A 14,977-nucleotide genomic window follows, 5' to 3' on the forward strand; every position below is an offset into this window, starting at 1 on the left:
CAAGTGTTTGGTTCCCAATAAAAAACGTATCCCATGAGTATGTTTCCTTATTAAATTATTTCTGCAGTATGAACAATATTTCAATAGAAAAGAGTTTTTATTACTTAGGGTTACTTCACCTATACCTTTTTGGATATTAAAAACAGTGGTGTTTGTTTTAGATTCCCGACTTTGATAACATGTATTTGGATATGAATGGCATTATACATAACTGCTCACATCCTGATGACTCAAATCCACATTTCCGAATCACGGAAGAGAAAATATTTAAGGATATTTTTCATTATTTAAGTATTTTATTTCAAATTATTAAGCCAAAGAAGCTTTTCTTCATGGCTATTGATGGTGTTGCTCCAAGGGCCAAAATGAATCAGCAGAGAGGTCGACGGTACTAAACTAATTAGCTTATTAGTATATAGTATTATAGAGAGTTTATTGATAACTGAGTATAACCTCAAATTTCCTAGAAAATAAAAAAAAATATATTTATTAATTGTATTAAATTATAATTTTTAGTCATAATAAAATGGAATGTATTTAGATGTTTCATATTTTAAAGTAAATATTAAATTGGCTTTATCTACTTTGATTGAAACACCTGAATTGAGATTTTTCATCAAAATAATTATCTAATAAAAAGATTTTGTATGTTAATAGAATATATAAATTATATTTATATTTTGTTATTCCAGATTCCGATCTGCAAGGGAAGCAGAAGAATTAGAAGCTCAGGCTAAGGCTAAAGGTAAACTTTTTTTTATCCACAAACTACATAAAATATAATCCCTGAAAGGGAATGTGGAAACAAGTTTCACTGGTTATTTTCTAAATATGGTTACTGGGTACAAATTCACAACTTGCCTATTAAAATATAGTTATATGTTTATTTTTACATTACATAAATAGATATCTTTTGATAGAAATATTGGACACTTATTACACACAATAACCTAGTACAGATTCCAAACCTATCTAAAAAACAAAAAATATTTTTGGATATGTTATGTGTATGTCTATGACCATTACTCATATAGAATTTATGTTTATAGGAGAAGTACTGCCAACTGAAAAGAGATTTGACAGCAACTGTATTACACCTGGAACTGTTTTTATGGCAAGGCTCCATGAGCAATTGAAATATTTTGTAAAAATGAAGATTACCAAGGATCCATTATGGTCAAAAGTTAAAGTGATTTTATCTGGACATGAGGTATGATTTCTTAGTTTTATTGCTAACAATTGTTTACTTGGTACAATAAAACCTATAACTTTCATGCAATTCATAAATTTATGATTAACATTTCATTGCCATAGTATTGTTTTTTGTTAACATAGCTTTTACACGTTTAAAGAAAACACTTTTTTACTGCATTGAAGCTATGGTATTATTATTATAAACATTTTAAATTATGTAAAATAATTACAAGCAATAAATATACATAGCTTTCTTTAAATTTCATTGCCAATTTAATCTATATACAAATGTCATTAATAGAAAAAACCTACAACTCATTTTAGACTCCCGGAGAAGGTGAACATAAAATTATGGATTATATTCGTTGGGCTCGTTCTCAACCAGACTATGACCCAAACACTCGCCATTGTTTGTATGGACTTGATGCCGATCTCATTATGTTGGGAATGTGTACTCATGAACCACACTTTGCTTTACTAAGAGAAGAGGTAAATTTATTTTGCATTCTCATTACTAAAATTAAGACTAAGTAATATCTATACTTGATCAAAACAATCTTTCCAGCTTGGTTTTAACTATGTTATTTCATATTCCATAGAACGAAGAGCATTGGATTTCTTTACCGGTTATTAATAATTGTGTTAATGTAAAAGGTACAGAAGTAAACCAAGTATATCTAAATATTATAAAGATAAATGCTATATTTAATATTTCAGGTAAAATTTGGCAAAACAACCCAAAAAGCGACCAGCCCTGAAGAGACCAACTTCTACCTTTTGCATTTATCTTTACTCCGAGAGTATTTAGAACAGGAATTCATATCTATAAAAGAAAATCTTCCATTTAAATATGACATTGAGAAAATTGTTGATGATTGGGTCTTAATGGGCTTTCTGGTTGGAAATGACTTTATTCCCAACTTACCGAATATGCATATAAGTAATGATGCATTGCCACTATTGTATAAGACATATATGACTGTTCTACCTACTTTAGATGGTATGTATTATCTGTTTTATTCCATACTATTTACAATTGAAAGTTTTTATACTAAAATATTGTTATCTAGGTACAACATTATGTTTATAGGCATTTTTTTCACAAAGCATAAGATATTTGACTTTTATTTGTTCTTTACATTTTGATCCGACTATGATTATGTTTGACCCAAGACATTTTGATTATGTTTTATGTGATACATTAATGACATAAAGTGTCTCTTAGGGGTCAAAAATATACTGATTGAAGATTCATATTTGGCTATAATCATGAATATTTTACACATCAGATATGTATTATATATTTTATATACAAATTATCCTGATCTAAAAGATAACGTTATCGCGACCTTTGCCGATGATACTGCTATCTACGGCGGCTACTGAAAGGGAAGCGGTAGTAAAATTACAAAAAGCCATAAATATTGTTGGCTTGTGGACCAAAAAATGGTGGATAAAACTAAATCAGTTCACATAAACTTTTCCAACAAAACATCAAATTACCAGCCAGTATATATTGATAACGTCAAAGTGTCTTTCCAAAATTCAGCTTAGCACCTAGATATGACGCTAGACACCAAACTCCGATGGAAGGTCCATGTTAAAAAGAAACGTGAAGAGTTGGATCTCCGTTACTCTAAATTGTACTGGTTGCTCGGAAGGCATTCCACGTTATCAGTACAAAATAAATTATTGATCTACAAACAAGTCCCGACACCTGTATGGACCTATAGTTGCCAGCTGTGGGGCTGTACCAGTAATAGTAATATCCAAGTAATCCAACGATTCCAAAACAAAGTGCTCAGGGGAATAGTCAATGCTCCCTGGTACATTCATTCCCTCCATCGGGACCTTAATGTAGAGGAAGTCACCACATTAATAAAAAAGGCTGCTGGAGCACACGAACATAGGCTCCACCATCACGTGAATGTGGAGGTTATTCAACTCCTTGATACCACTGACCTAGTGAGAAGATTGAAAAGGATAAAACTAATAATAATGATGTACTATTATTTTTGAGGCTTTGCTTGCTGTTGCTGAAAAGAGGAGGGGGGGGATAAATTGCCTTAGATCTGCTTACGTTATACTCGAACGGTCCCATAGTCGTACCTAGATTAAAGTAGGAAATATTCGTGTTTTTTTTATAACAAACTATTTAATTTTTATATTCGACTCCTTGATACCACTGACCTAGTGAGAAGATTGAAAAGGATAAAACCATTTGAACTAGTGAATTAGTGTTAGTGTACTTTAATATTAAGTGCTAAACAGTGAATGAAAAAATGAAAACACAAGAACAGAGTGTCTTCCCTATAATAGAGACTATATGTAGCGTTATTGGACACTTACTTATGATAACAATCCTTTTTAGTAAATTAGGTTAGACTTAAATTACTTATTAGTCTTAAGTTAGGCTAGATCGTAATGTTCCATGATGTCGTAGTAAAGACACACGTATATAAAAAAAAAATATATACTAATTATTGATCAAATTCATAAATTCATCATTCTGTACATTCTAAAGCAATTGACAACTTATTTTCTGTCTGTAAATTAAGAGAGCAAAGCAAATATATCCATTTAAATAACACAGATTTCAGAAACGTTATTTTTTAATTGTAATATTGTTTTTTCAGGATATATAAATGAAGCCGGTGACCTGAACCTCGCTAGGTTTGAAGTGTTCATGCAAGAGTTGGCCAAAATAGATAAAGAGAAGTTTCAAGATACATATGCAGACCTGAAATATTTTGAAATGAAAACTGGAAGACGGCCTAATGCTAATGAGAGAAAAGAGGTAAGTCTTGATTGTATTTATATATATATATGTGTGCTTACCAAGCCTACCTATCTATTAAACCTTGGAGTTTGGAGATTTAATCAATTCAATTTGACTAAAATTTACCCAAAAATAAAATCTTAAGTATAGTTATATCACTTTAGGATAGTCTTAACTATTCAAGATAAATATGTGTTTGTTTTGTGTGGCAATTTTAAATGTTTGTATTGGTTTGTTTGTTTCTTTCATTGACGCCCTTTAATACAACGCAAGAAAGAAGACATTAACAAGAAACAAGGGTACTATTTTGTCAAAAGGTTATCCGGAAAAGACTGTTACCAATAAGACACTACATCATCTACTTTTTTGTTTTGCGTGTTTGTGTCAATTGATATAAATAGATTTATTCTTGTTAAAATAAATAAATCAGTGGCGCTATAACCTTTTTACATCTGGGCCTCAGATTTCTGTATCTGTTTCATGATCATTTGTTAATCTAATAGACAAGTAGGTGATCAGCCTTCTGTGCCTGACCCACGCCGTCGACTTTTTGGGTCTAAGGCAAGCCGGTTTCCTCACGATGTTTTCCTTAATCGTTCAAGCGAAACTTAAATGCTCACATAGAAAGAAAATCCATTGGTGCTCAGGGACGAGAGTCGCACGCTGAAGCCACTTGGCCATCACTGCTCTAGTGTGGTGGTGTCATTATGTTGGTCCACAAAAACAGTGGAATTTTAGTTGTATTGTTTTATTGTTTACTGCCTCTTGAGAAATATTTATATTATTATTCCAGTACAAACCAAACAATGATGACACGTTCAACGTAAACTTAGACGATATAAAGGCAAACAAACCAGATGATGAGTTACAAGCTCTCATCAACGCTACACAAGAAATGGTAAGTACTTTTTTTTTAACTCTCTCGTCACAAAAACATCATTAAACATTACGATCTTGCCTAACTTAAGACTAATAAGTAATTAAAATCTATCCGAATTTACTAAAAGGGATATTTAACATAAGTCAAACAACACTACTAACAGTCTCTATTAAGGAGAAGACACTTTCTTGTGTATTATTTTTTCCACTTACTAACTACTGTTTAGCACTTACTAACGTGCACTTACACTTATTCACTAACTCGAATTGATATTTAATATTGAAAGAACATATATAGATTTTGTGAGATTTTTTTTGACGTATAGCAAAGAGTTGTATAAGTTAGTATGACTAACCATATTTATTCACTAGTACTAAAAAAAAACAACAAAAAAAACACCATGTATGCCTAAAATATACACACATACACATCAATTATATATGACCATAAACATTTCAAACTAGAAAGTAAATAAAATAATTAAAAACTAAATAGAAACTTAAAGCTCATTAAGAGCGTGATACACAAAGTTACTGTAAGTTTGAAGACTGTTGTATAATATATCAATATGTTAATCAATTTTAGTAATAAAGTTGTAAGGGCGATATAGTATATACGCGACCAGTACAAGAACATGATACGCGAGCCGTAGGTATAGTAGTAACTCTAGGATTACAAAGAATTTTCTTTAATATTAAGAAACGGTTTTATAAGTATATATATAAGTGTAAGTTGTCATGGTCTCCACGTAACAATTGATAAGCAAGGTGGCGGGCTACTTTAGACTGCGCTTTCTAGCTGATTACCTATCCAGCTAGAAAAATGGAGAAATATATATGTTTGATCACAAATTGGGTGATCAGACTTCTTCATCAGTTATTATAATGCTTATAACGAGCTAGCTTTATTTTATTGTTTATACAATACAATTAATAAAATTACAAATATTATGACGGTACTTCCTCCGTACTGGTTTAAAAAACTTACGGTAGGTAAGCCCAACGGACTGCCAAACTTACTTTAAATTACAAAAGCGATTCTTTGCTAAAGTAAACAAAAAGGGAAAAGGCTTAATAAAAATAATCCAATAGCTACCTACAATGGACTTTATAGTGAAGTGTGGAGAGAGTCTGACCGTATAAATAAAAAAAAAGTGGGTATATGTTTTACTACTGTTAGCTAGTCTCGGCTAATAGTGATTGTTTAGTATTATATATTGTATACACAGTACGCATTTAGAACCTGGGTCGCACGATAAACGTTTTCTCTCTTTGTTAAAGTTTTAAAAGTGTTTTAAGTCTCGATAAATATCATTTCTAGTTCTTGGACGACGTCGCAGTTGATGATGATGAATATGAAGAAACAAGTGACGGTAAATTTTAATTTATGTTTTTATTATAACTCAATCAAGCCTTATGCATGAAGTAACTCAGTCACACACACACGTGTTAATTACACACCCACACGTATACGCAAAAACATTCGCACGCAGACTTAGGGGCCTACGCAATTTATTAGTTTGATTTTTGGTAATTAATTTTCTTGTATAATTTAGTTTTAAAATTATAATTAGGGATGCATCGATACGCCTTTTTGCCTCTAAGAGTATCGGCATTGCTCTTATAGAAATATTGATACCGATACCAACGTTTATTGAATTTTAATTAAATTAACGTAAAGTTTGGTTAAAGTTTTTAATTTTAATTAAAATATATAAACAGTCATAAACTTTGCATAAGATTTAGTTATTAAAATTAAGAATTGAGAGTAATAATTAATTTAAAATAAAATAAATATCTATTAATAATTTAAATTAACATTGATAAGATTTTTGTAGTTCTATATTTAATTTTATTTGGTATCGAAAAAATACTAAGCGCGATAGCAGTTAAAAACCAACTAAAGTGTCTAGTGAAATGTTATACGCGGGGACCAAGGGAGTGAGAGAGACCAAAAACTGAATAAAATGCGGGAATTCCCCGGGCATAGATAGTCCGTGCCTCGTATGCAACGAACTAGATCAAACAAGATGCGCATAGCTTACATAACTTTTTTAAAGCGCGAAATTTGAATAGTATCATTGTATCGGCAATTAAAATATCGTTGATTCCGATAATCGGTATTGGATACATCCCTAATTATATCTTATACAACGGAAAAGCCTATACGGGTCTAGCGTTTGAACTTTGTAACTAGTATATTTTGTTTTAAATTCAAACATTTTATTGTCTCTAAAAATCATTATTTAAAGAAAACACTTTTTAACGGATTGACGCTATGTATTATAAACTTATAAATATTTCACATTTTTCCTGACGTTTCGCGTGCTTTACAGCGTGCGTGGTCACGGTGACCAAGGCACGCGAAACGTCGGGGAAAATTTAAAATTATGTAAAATATTTATAAGTTTGTAATAATATATAGCGTCAATCCGTTGAAAGAATGTTTTCATTAAATGTGTAAAAGTTATCTTAATAAAAGACAATAATTATTTATATATTCATATATTACAGGAGCCACACACTGGAAACGTTTGGCGTGCTTTGGCTGACAATAAATTATAGATTTGTGTGTTTTAAATTCTATTTATTATTCTTTTATCATGTTTTCTTTTTTTGTGTTGTTTACCTGTTAATGGGTGCAAATGACTCGAGTGTATTTTTTTTTTAATTTCAACAGAAACACATTCTATGAGCATATTATGAATTTTTTGACTCTTATAATTTTATAGACAAGTTATCAGCCTGTATGTGATGATCAGCAGAACATACAGATCGTTGTTAGGTCAAACAAAAACGCCAGTTTCCTCATTCTGTTTACGTACGGTGTACGCTGAAGTACGAGTGGTAATTACGTACATCCATGTGTACGTAAACACATTGGTGTACCGCTAGGATTCGAGCGCACTTCCTCAGGGTTGTACAACTGTACATTAAACTTATTTAATACTGTGCATTAATTACTCTTATATATCATAAAGTTTTGTAAGTAAATTTATTATTTTCTTCAGAGGAGGCAACCATTGAAATGGAGTTCATATTACACAAAAAGGACTATTATATGAACAAATTGGATTATTCTAAAGTTACTGAGTGAGTATTTATTTATTCTCTCGTTTTTAACCGTCTTTATTTATAACGATTATCAGTGTGTGTGATATTGTTAGAATTTAATAATCTACCAAGTTTAATCTTAAATTTGTAAGTGTATGTTTGTCCACAAATTTCTCGGGCACAAAACTCCTTTTTTAAATTAAATATTTGGTATGTTTCTATTGAGATAGTGGCAAGTTTCATCAAAGTAGTTTAATATGGGTATTGAAGCATTTAATGTCTGATGTAGTCCAATTCTTAAAAATCCGGCAACGCTCTCGCGAGCCCTCTGATATTGAGAGTGTCCATGGGCACTATGACTTAACATTAAGTTGGCTCCTGACGCCGTGCCCGTCTTTTCTATAAAAAAAGGGAAGTTGTTATGTTTTTGTAGTAGGTTTTAAATATAACTCAAAGGCCCTAAAATGCTATGCGCAAATGCAAACCTATCGTTGATTTTATTTCATAGACAAGTAGGTGAGCCTTCTGTGTCATATCAGACACAGAAGGCTCTGCCGGTTTCTTCACGATGTTTACCTTTACCAAAGAATCAAGATTTCGTACATAGAAAATTCTATTAATGCTGAGGTCACGTCTTTGGGATGAGGGTAGCTCTAAATAAATTGAATTATTCTGAATTACTTTTAGTGAAGTACTAGCTGACCAAGCCGAAGGCTATGTGCGTGCGATACAATGGAACCTATTCTATTACTATAAGGGGTGTCCCTCCTGGTGCTGGTATTATCCGCACCACTACGCACCATATATATCAGATATTAAGGGATTTAAGGATTTGAAAATTGAGTTTGAGTTGGGCGATCCGTTTAAACCATTTGAACAGGTAACTTTTTAAACATAATTGTGAGTGAGAGTGTCAATGTTCTGTTATTATATATGTCGCAGATTCAACGCGATTAATAATTGCAAAATTGGTGTTACTACCGTCGTCCGACATTATAACACAGTCAGTGCGCACGTCCGGCGCAGGCGACGTTCGAAACTCAAGTGACTAAAGAATTCACTTACTGCCACAAAACAGTCGCGCCACTGACATTTGGTAGATCACACAGACTAGGCATTGTCAATTGTCAACGTTGACAGTCTACCTTACCATACCACACCGCATCCTACGACTAACTTCAGAGTGGCGGGAATTTTAAAATATTCATTCTCCGACTTATATAAATATTTATTTTTAACTGACTAAAATATGTAGGTGCAAGGTGTCAGTTCGACGTATTTTTAAATTCCGTTTAATAAAAATATTTTTTTTAAACTGTAACGGCGTTGGAAAAAAAATTACCGTCACATTTTCCCGTTACGCGTTTTCTTATCCCTACCGCGATTGATTCGAAGAGAATAGCAGCTATTAATAACAAAAATATATAATAACGATAACTATGATAGTAATAATTCTATTACAATTAATGAAATTCTGTAATAATCTTAGTATTAATAAGGTAAAATGAAATAATTGTATTATTTATATTCATGTCTATCATAATAAAAGCCTTTTGTTAAAATTTATCTAATTTAACTTTATTTAACAAATTTCTTTAAAGTTCCATAGAGTAGATCATTTTTCGAAAAATAAGGTCATAAAGAAGTTTCACTTCTTACGTGTGTACACTAGTACACGCACATATTTTTTTTATTCAGGAACTACTATCTAGAAACTCAAAAAAGATACGATCTATTCTGATTTTTCGCTTTTAATATATTTTGTGTGAATTCATTATTTTTATGTAGCGTAGCGTCATACTTTTGTGTGATAACGTGTCGAAAGCTTTAGTAAAATCAACAAAACTTAGGGAACAATTTTGGTCCTTAATTTTTCTTAAATTTTTTTAAAGCAGTTTTTTTGACTGGTTACTTTGATTAATTTATCTTTTGAATTTAATAATTTAGTGTTAAACGTTTTTACTATACACGTGACCGAGTGAATAACTCACCCGAGTACACGGTTAAAGATGAACCCGAGCGTACTCTGTAAACGCGTTACGCGTCTAATAGTAACTGAAAATTTCCAGCTGTTGGCAGTATTACCAGCAGCAAGTAAGCATCTCCTACCGACTCCATTCCATGACCTGATGACGGATGAGGATTCACCAATCGTACATTACTACCCCATACACTTTGAAACAGATCTGAATGGAAAGAAGAACGATTGGGAGGCTGTTGTCTTGATACCATTTATTGACGAGGTATGGAACTCATAAAAACTGAATTAATAAAATTGAAAATATTTTTTATGTTTTTTAATCTTTTGGTTTTTTTTTTATAATTTCCAGGTCAATCTCTTATCAGCGATGTCGCCCTGTTATCAGCGTTTGACGGAAGAAGAGCTTAAGCGTAATATGCACGGACCTATGCTCGTATATAACTGGAGTTCTACATCTGTAGGTGAGTTATATGTCTTTAACCATTTTCTTAAAAACAAATTTTGATTGACGATTCAAATATACATTAACAATCTTGTCAACCTGTGCTCACACGGAAAGTATTCTTGTGTATCAATAGTTTGATTATAAAATTGTAAGTGTTATGTAGAAATTATTACGTCATGTACGTAAAGAAGCTGAGACTAGCTGCCCCAAATGCAATTTTTCTTTTAACTGTACATCCTTGTTTATGAGAATTTTTTTTTTCATTTTCTATATTAAATAAAACATTAAAAGTACTAATAAAAGGTGTTAAGAAATATTATCTCGTTGGTAACTCCTTATATTATTAATAGGCGGCAGTTATACTCGCATCTATCTACTGTAAAGTAGATATAGTATATATGTAGTAGTGCTAGTGTTGGCCTAGTGGCTTCAGCGTGCGACTCTCATCCCTGAGGTCGAAAGTTCGATCCCGGGCTGTGCACCAATGGACTGTGTGTGTCCGCCACACACACAAAAAAACGACGGCGTGTATCAGCCAAAGAAGGCTGATCACCTACTTGCCTATTAGATTTACTGATGATCCTGAAATGAGAGGCACATAACTAAAAATGTTGTAGCGCAAAAGGTTTTGTTTGTTTTAGTAATTCCGTTCATTCATACTTACTCAGCTTGATTTAGTAAAAGATTTTTTAAATCGGTTAAGTAGTTTTAGAGTGTTAGAGGACACCTTAACTAGTGATTAGATTATTTTTATATATTTACACTTTAGTTTAAATTCTTAAATTGTTTGTATATTATGTATATATAAAAAACTCTTCTGTATAAACACTTCTTAACCTTATCCTATCCTGGTGAATCGTGACTTGTGTAATTTTTGTGTTTCCTTTTATTTTGTATTGCACTTGCATCGCTATTCGCTATTCATGAATCTGTAAGGTTAGATTTTTAATTTTTTAGATTAAGGATATAGGAAGATTATATATAACATTTGGTTCTTCATTTCTTGCACTCATCATTTAGGGTTGCCTGGAAGAGATCGCTAATTAGCGATAAGGCCGCCCGTTGCATCCCTTGTAATTTTTATGTTTTGTGTTATTTGTGTTTCTTTTTATTTTTGCAACGAAGTATAAATAAATTAACTTTTTTTGATTTTTAATTAATTAATTATCTTTATAATCTGTGTTGAAAAACCCGGGCAGTTATGCTAATAATTCTTATATGTAAACGTCATTTTAAGTGTCATATGAAGTATTAAGATCAATTTGTGAAACTATAATGACGTAATAGTGTTGCCAACACAAAAAGGGTTATTTTACACTGCAGCTACCTAAAACCATAGATCTTTCCGGACATTATGTTAGTAGCTTAAGTGATATATAAGTCGAAGTTATTATAATGTTTATTAACATATTCAGGTACAGCGCAGGCACCTGACTTTTTCCCACCAATATCCTGTCATGCAATAGAACAGGCTGTATTCCGGACAGAACTGGAAGTGAGCGAAGAGAACCTAAAAAGAGGAATGTTGCCAAATGCGCAGAGGGATCTCTTGTTCCCCGGCTTCCCAACGATGCGTCACTTGAAGTATCAGGTTCGATTATTTTTATTAATTAATTAATTAATATATTTGTTGCGTCTTTTTAAATGAATGAATTATGTAAAATAATTATAAGTTTATAATAGTACAAATAGCTTTAATCCGGTTAAAACGTGTATTATTGCAGACACAATTAAGAAAATGCAAGGTTAAAGTATTCGACCAGCCCTCGCGCAATGAGAACATGATAGTGCAAGTATTGCCCGAAGAAGACACAAACCCACCTCTTCAGGAGTTGGCTCTTGGTTTACTGGGGAAGGTCATATGGGTTGGCTGGCCGCATCTTACTAGAGCCAAGTAAGTGATGAAAAATATTTGCGTGTAGTAGTGTACACACGTAGGAAGTGAAACTTCTTTATGACCTTATTTTTCGAATAATTATCTACTATATGCAACTTTACAGAAATTCGGTAAATAAAGTTAAATTAGATAAATTTTAACAAAAGGCTTTTATTATCATAGACATCATTATTTCATTTTACCTTATTACTACTAAGATTATAACAGAATTTCATTAATTGTAATAGAATTATTACTATCATTGTTATCGTTAGTATATATTTTTGTTATTAATGGCTTCGAATCTCTTCAAATCAACCGTGACAAGTACAAGAAAACGTGTAACGCAAAAATGTGACGCGCAACCGGAAAATGTGACGGTAATTTATTTTCCAATGCCGATAAAGAAGATTCGCTTCAAAATTATTTTAATATTTTTTAAATAAATACATGCCTTGATATTTATTTATGTACACAACAGCGTATAAAAAATACAAATGAAATTAAAGTAGAAATCTAACTAATTGTATGTATCGCTCCCGTGTGCTGCATCTAGCAAACCAAGTTGTCACTTCCACCTCAGATTCTTGCTTGGCACCCGTAGAACCTGAACATTATATCCACTGAACCCACCTGTAACAATCCTATATAGGATCACTGCTATAGGGTGCGCTCTTCTAAGACATAGCTGTCAAATCTCGCCATACCTAGGATAAATAGGGAAACACTCTATACAATACGCTTGGATAAGTACAAAGTGAATTTCATTTGTACGAGGGTATATATGAGACTAATGAGCCTCATATAACAATAAATCAATGGCGCTACAACCTGTTTAGGTCTGGGCCTCAGATTTCTGTGTTTGTTTCACAATTATTGTATAATCTAATAGGCGATCAGCTTTCTGTGTCTGGCACATGACGTAAACATTTGGGTCAAGTCATAAGGTAAGGCGATTTACTCACGTTATTTTTCATAGAAAAAAAAAACCAACGATGCGCCACTGGTTTGTTTTAGTTATACATTTTTAATAATTGTTTATTTCAGAGTAATATCCGTATCAAATGAGAAAGCTCGTCTGCATCACAACGACGCACAAACCCCAATAGGTCTTCATTACTCGACGGAACAAAATACGGGAAACCTTCACAAACAATGGATCTCTGAGCGGTCTACTATTATTGAACAGTAAGTATTGCTTTTCTGCTCTTTAGTAGAACAATTAACTAATAAAAATTACATATTCTACTAATATATTTATTAGTAGTATATAATAATAATAATATGTAAAAATAATGAAGATTTATTCGTCTCTTTCTGATTAATTGTGTTTACGCTGTGATGAAATGGGACAGATTAAAACGATACAATTTGGCTGTTTATATTTGTATAAAAATCTTCAGTGCGTCCGTAGTTAAACTCCGAAACGGCTGGAACGGTTATGATGAAATTTTTTGTGTGTTGGTTTGGTTGTATTAGATACGGATTCCTATATGTCAGCGATACTTTTCGTTTGCTGATATATCTGTATCGTTGATTTAAGTATAAGCATCGCTATCGTATCAGTAGATAGGTGTTTCGATCCCTAGATGACATATAGGTGTGTTCATTTTTTTTTATTTCACAGTCCAGATTGTTAAAGCTTATTTTTAAGGCTAGGCTCTCGGGAACGTTGGTATATCCTGTCTGCCTCTTCACGACTACGACATTAAAAAGTCGTGTAAATACAATGTTTAAAGATTTTTTTAATTAAATAATTAAGTTAACAATAATACGAATTTATACAATTGTATTTACAATGTCAAAAACTAACACAAACAGATGTCATACTTAAGGTTCGACGTAATCAACTTGTACTAAAAAAAGTTTTTTTTTTTCAGTAATATGAATCGTCTAGGAATAGAACTCGGTGACGTCACTGTGATCGTGCATGCCAAAAACTTAAAAGGTTTGTATGAAGTTACATATACAATAAAATTTACATGTAATTCCTGCTCCTTATATATCAAACTACAGTTTAATTAATATCCTTTATCAACAATATCTTAATAAACGCATATTATTTTACTTATCTTAATGCCTTCAGTAATCCTTTGTATGTAATTATAGTAAAACCCGTTTATAACGATTCCTCAGGGACCCTACCAAAAACTATATATAAGGGAAAATAATACGTACTACATATTAATATACTAATTTTGGTATATATAGGTATTAAATTATACATTTATAAATTACATTATATACGTAGTGTAATTATAATTACATTATTTAAAAAATATTCTTGTTTTGGATTGTCAGAAAGATTTTGATGCATTAGCAATTTAAAGATTTTCTTTGAAAGAAAGAGAAGCTACATAGCGTCTTCAATCATTAACAGCTGATGATGCCTGGGCGTGTGACAAAACCGGAGTTGACTCATCTTCGTCTTCATCATTATCATTTAGGGCCTCGTTTTGTATGTTATTCTCAATAAGATATCAATTGATTGAATTTCGTACGGTGCTACATTGTCATCAATGGGTTAATATCCAGGAAAACCCTGCAGCATCTCGGGTTCTTCTTATTTCAACGCGACGTGAGGGTTCGGGCGTTTTAAGCGGGATGACGAATAGTATTAAGCGTCAAGAAATGTATGAAAATATGTCTCAAGTTGCAGAGACTGGCGTAAAGTGGCGTATTATGCGTGAAATCGTATTGTTACGAGCTAGGGGATTGGATAGAAAATGCCGTAGATTTCTTCAAAGGTTTATTTCTTGATAAATCAAT

The 14,977-nt window shown here is 32.1% G+C and overlaps 1 protein-coding gene across 2 annotated transcripts in view; it reads left to right on the forward strand.

Moving 5' to 3' along the window:
• The window catches only part of LOC123714017 (5'-3' exoribonuclease 1), a 40,833-nt gene that overhangs the window by 430 nt on the left and 25,426 nt on the right, over positions 1-14,977 (forward strand). For both annotated transcript variants that reach the window (XM_045668011.1, XM_045668012.1), the window contains exons 2-17: positions 162-388; positions 693-745; positions 1,050-1,210; positions 1,519-1,683; positions 1,912-2,194; positions 3,831-3,991; positions 4,767-4,871; positions 6,174-6,225; positions 7,864-7,945; positions 8,594-8,786; positions 9,976-10,149; positions 10,237-10,348; positions 11,748-11,923; positions 12,057-12,226; positions 13,256-13,396; positions 14,089-14,156. In XM_045668011.1, coding sequence (XP_045523967.1) covers positions 162-388; positions 693-745; positions 1,050-1,210; positions 1,519-1,683; positions 1,912-2,194; positions 3,831-3,991; positions 4,767-4,871; positions 6,174-6,225; positions 7,864-7,945; positions 8,594-8,786; positions 9,976-10,149; positions 10,237-10,348; positions 11,748-11,923; positions 12,057-12,226; positions 13,256-13,396; positions 14,089-14,156 — 2,323 coding nt within the window. The remainder of the gene's footprint in view (positions 1-161; positions 389-692; positions 746-1,049; positions 1,211-1,518; positions 1,684-1,911; positions 2,195-3,830; positions 3,992-4,766; positions 4,872-6,173; positions 6,226-7,863; positions 7,946-8,593; positions 8,787-9,975; positions 10,150-10,236; positions 10,349-11,747; positions 11,924-12,056; positions 12,227-13,255; positions 13,397-14,088; positions 14,157-14,977) is intronic.

Source organism: Pieris brassicae, chromosome 9 (assembly GCF_905147105.1).
Source record: "Pieris brassicae chromosome 9, ilPieBrab1.1, whole genome shotgun sequence".
NCBI lineage: Eukaryota > Metazoa > Arthropoda > Insecta > Lepidoptera > Pieridae > Pieris > Pieris brassicae.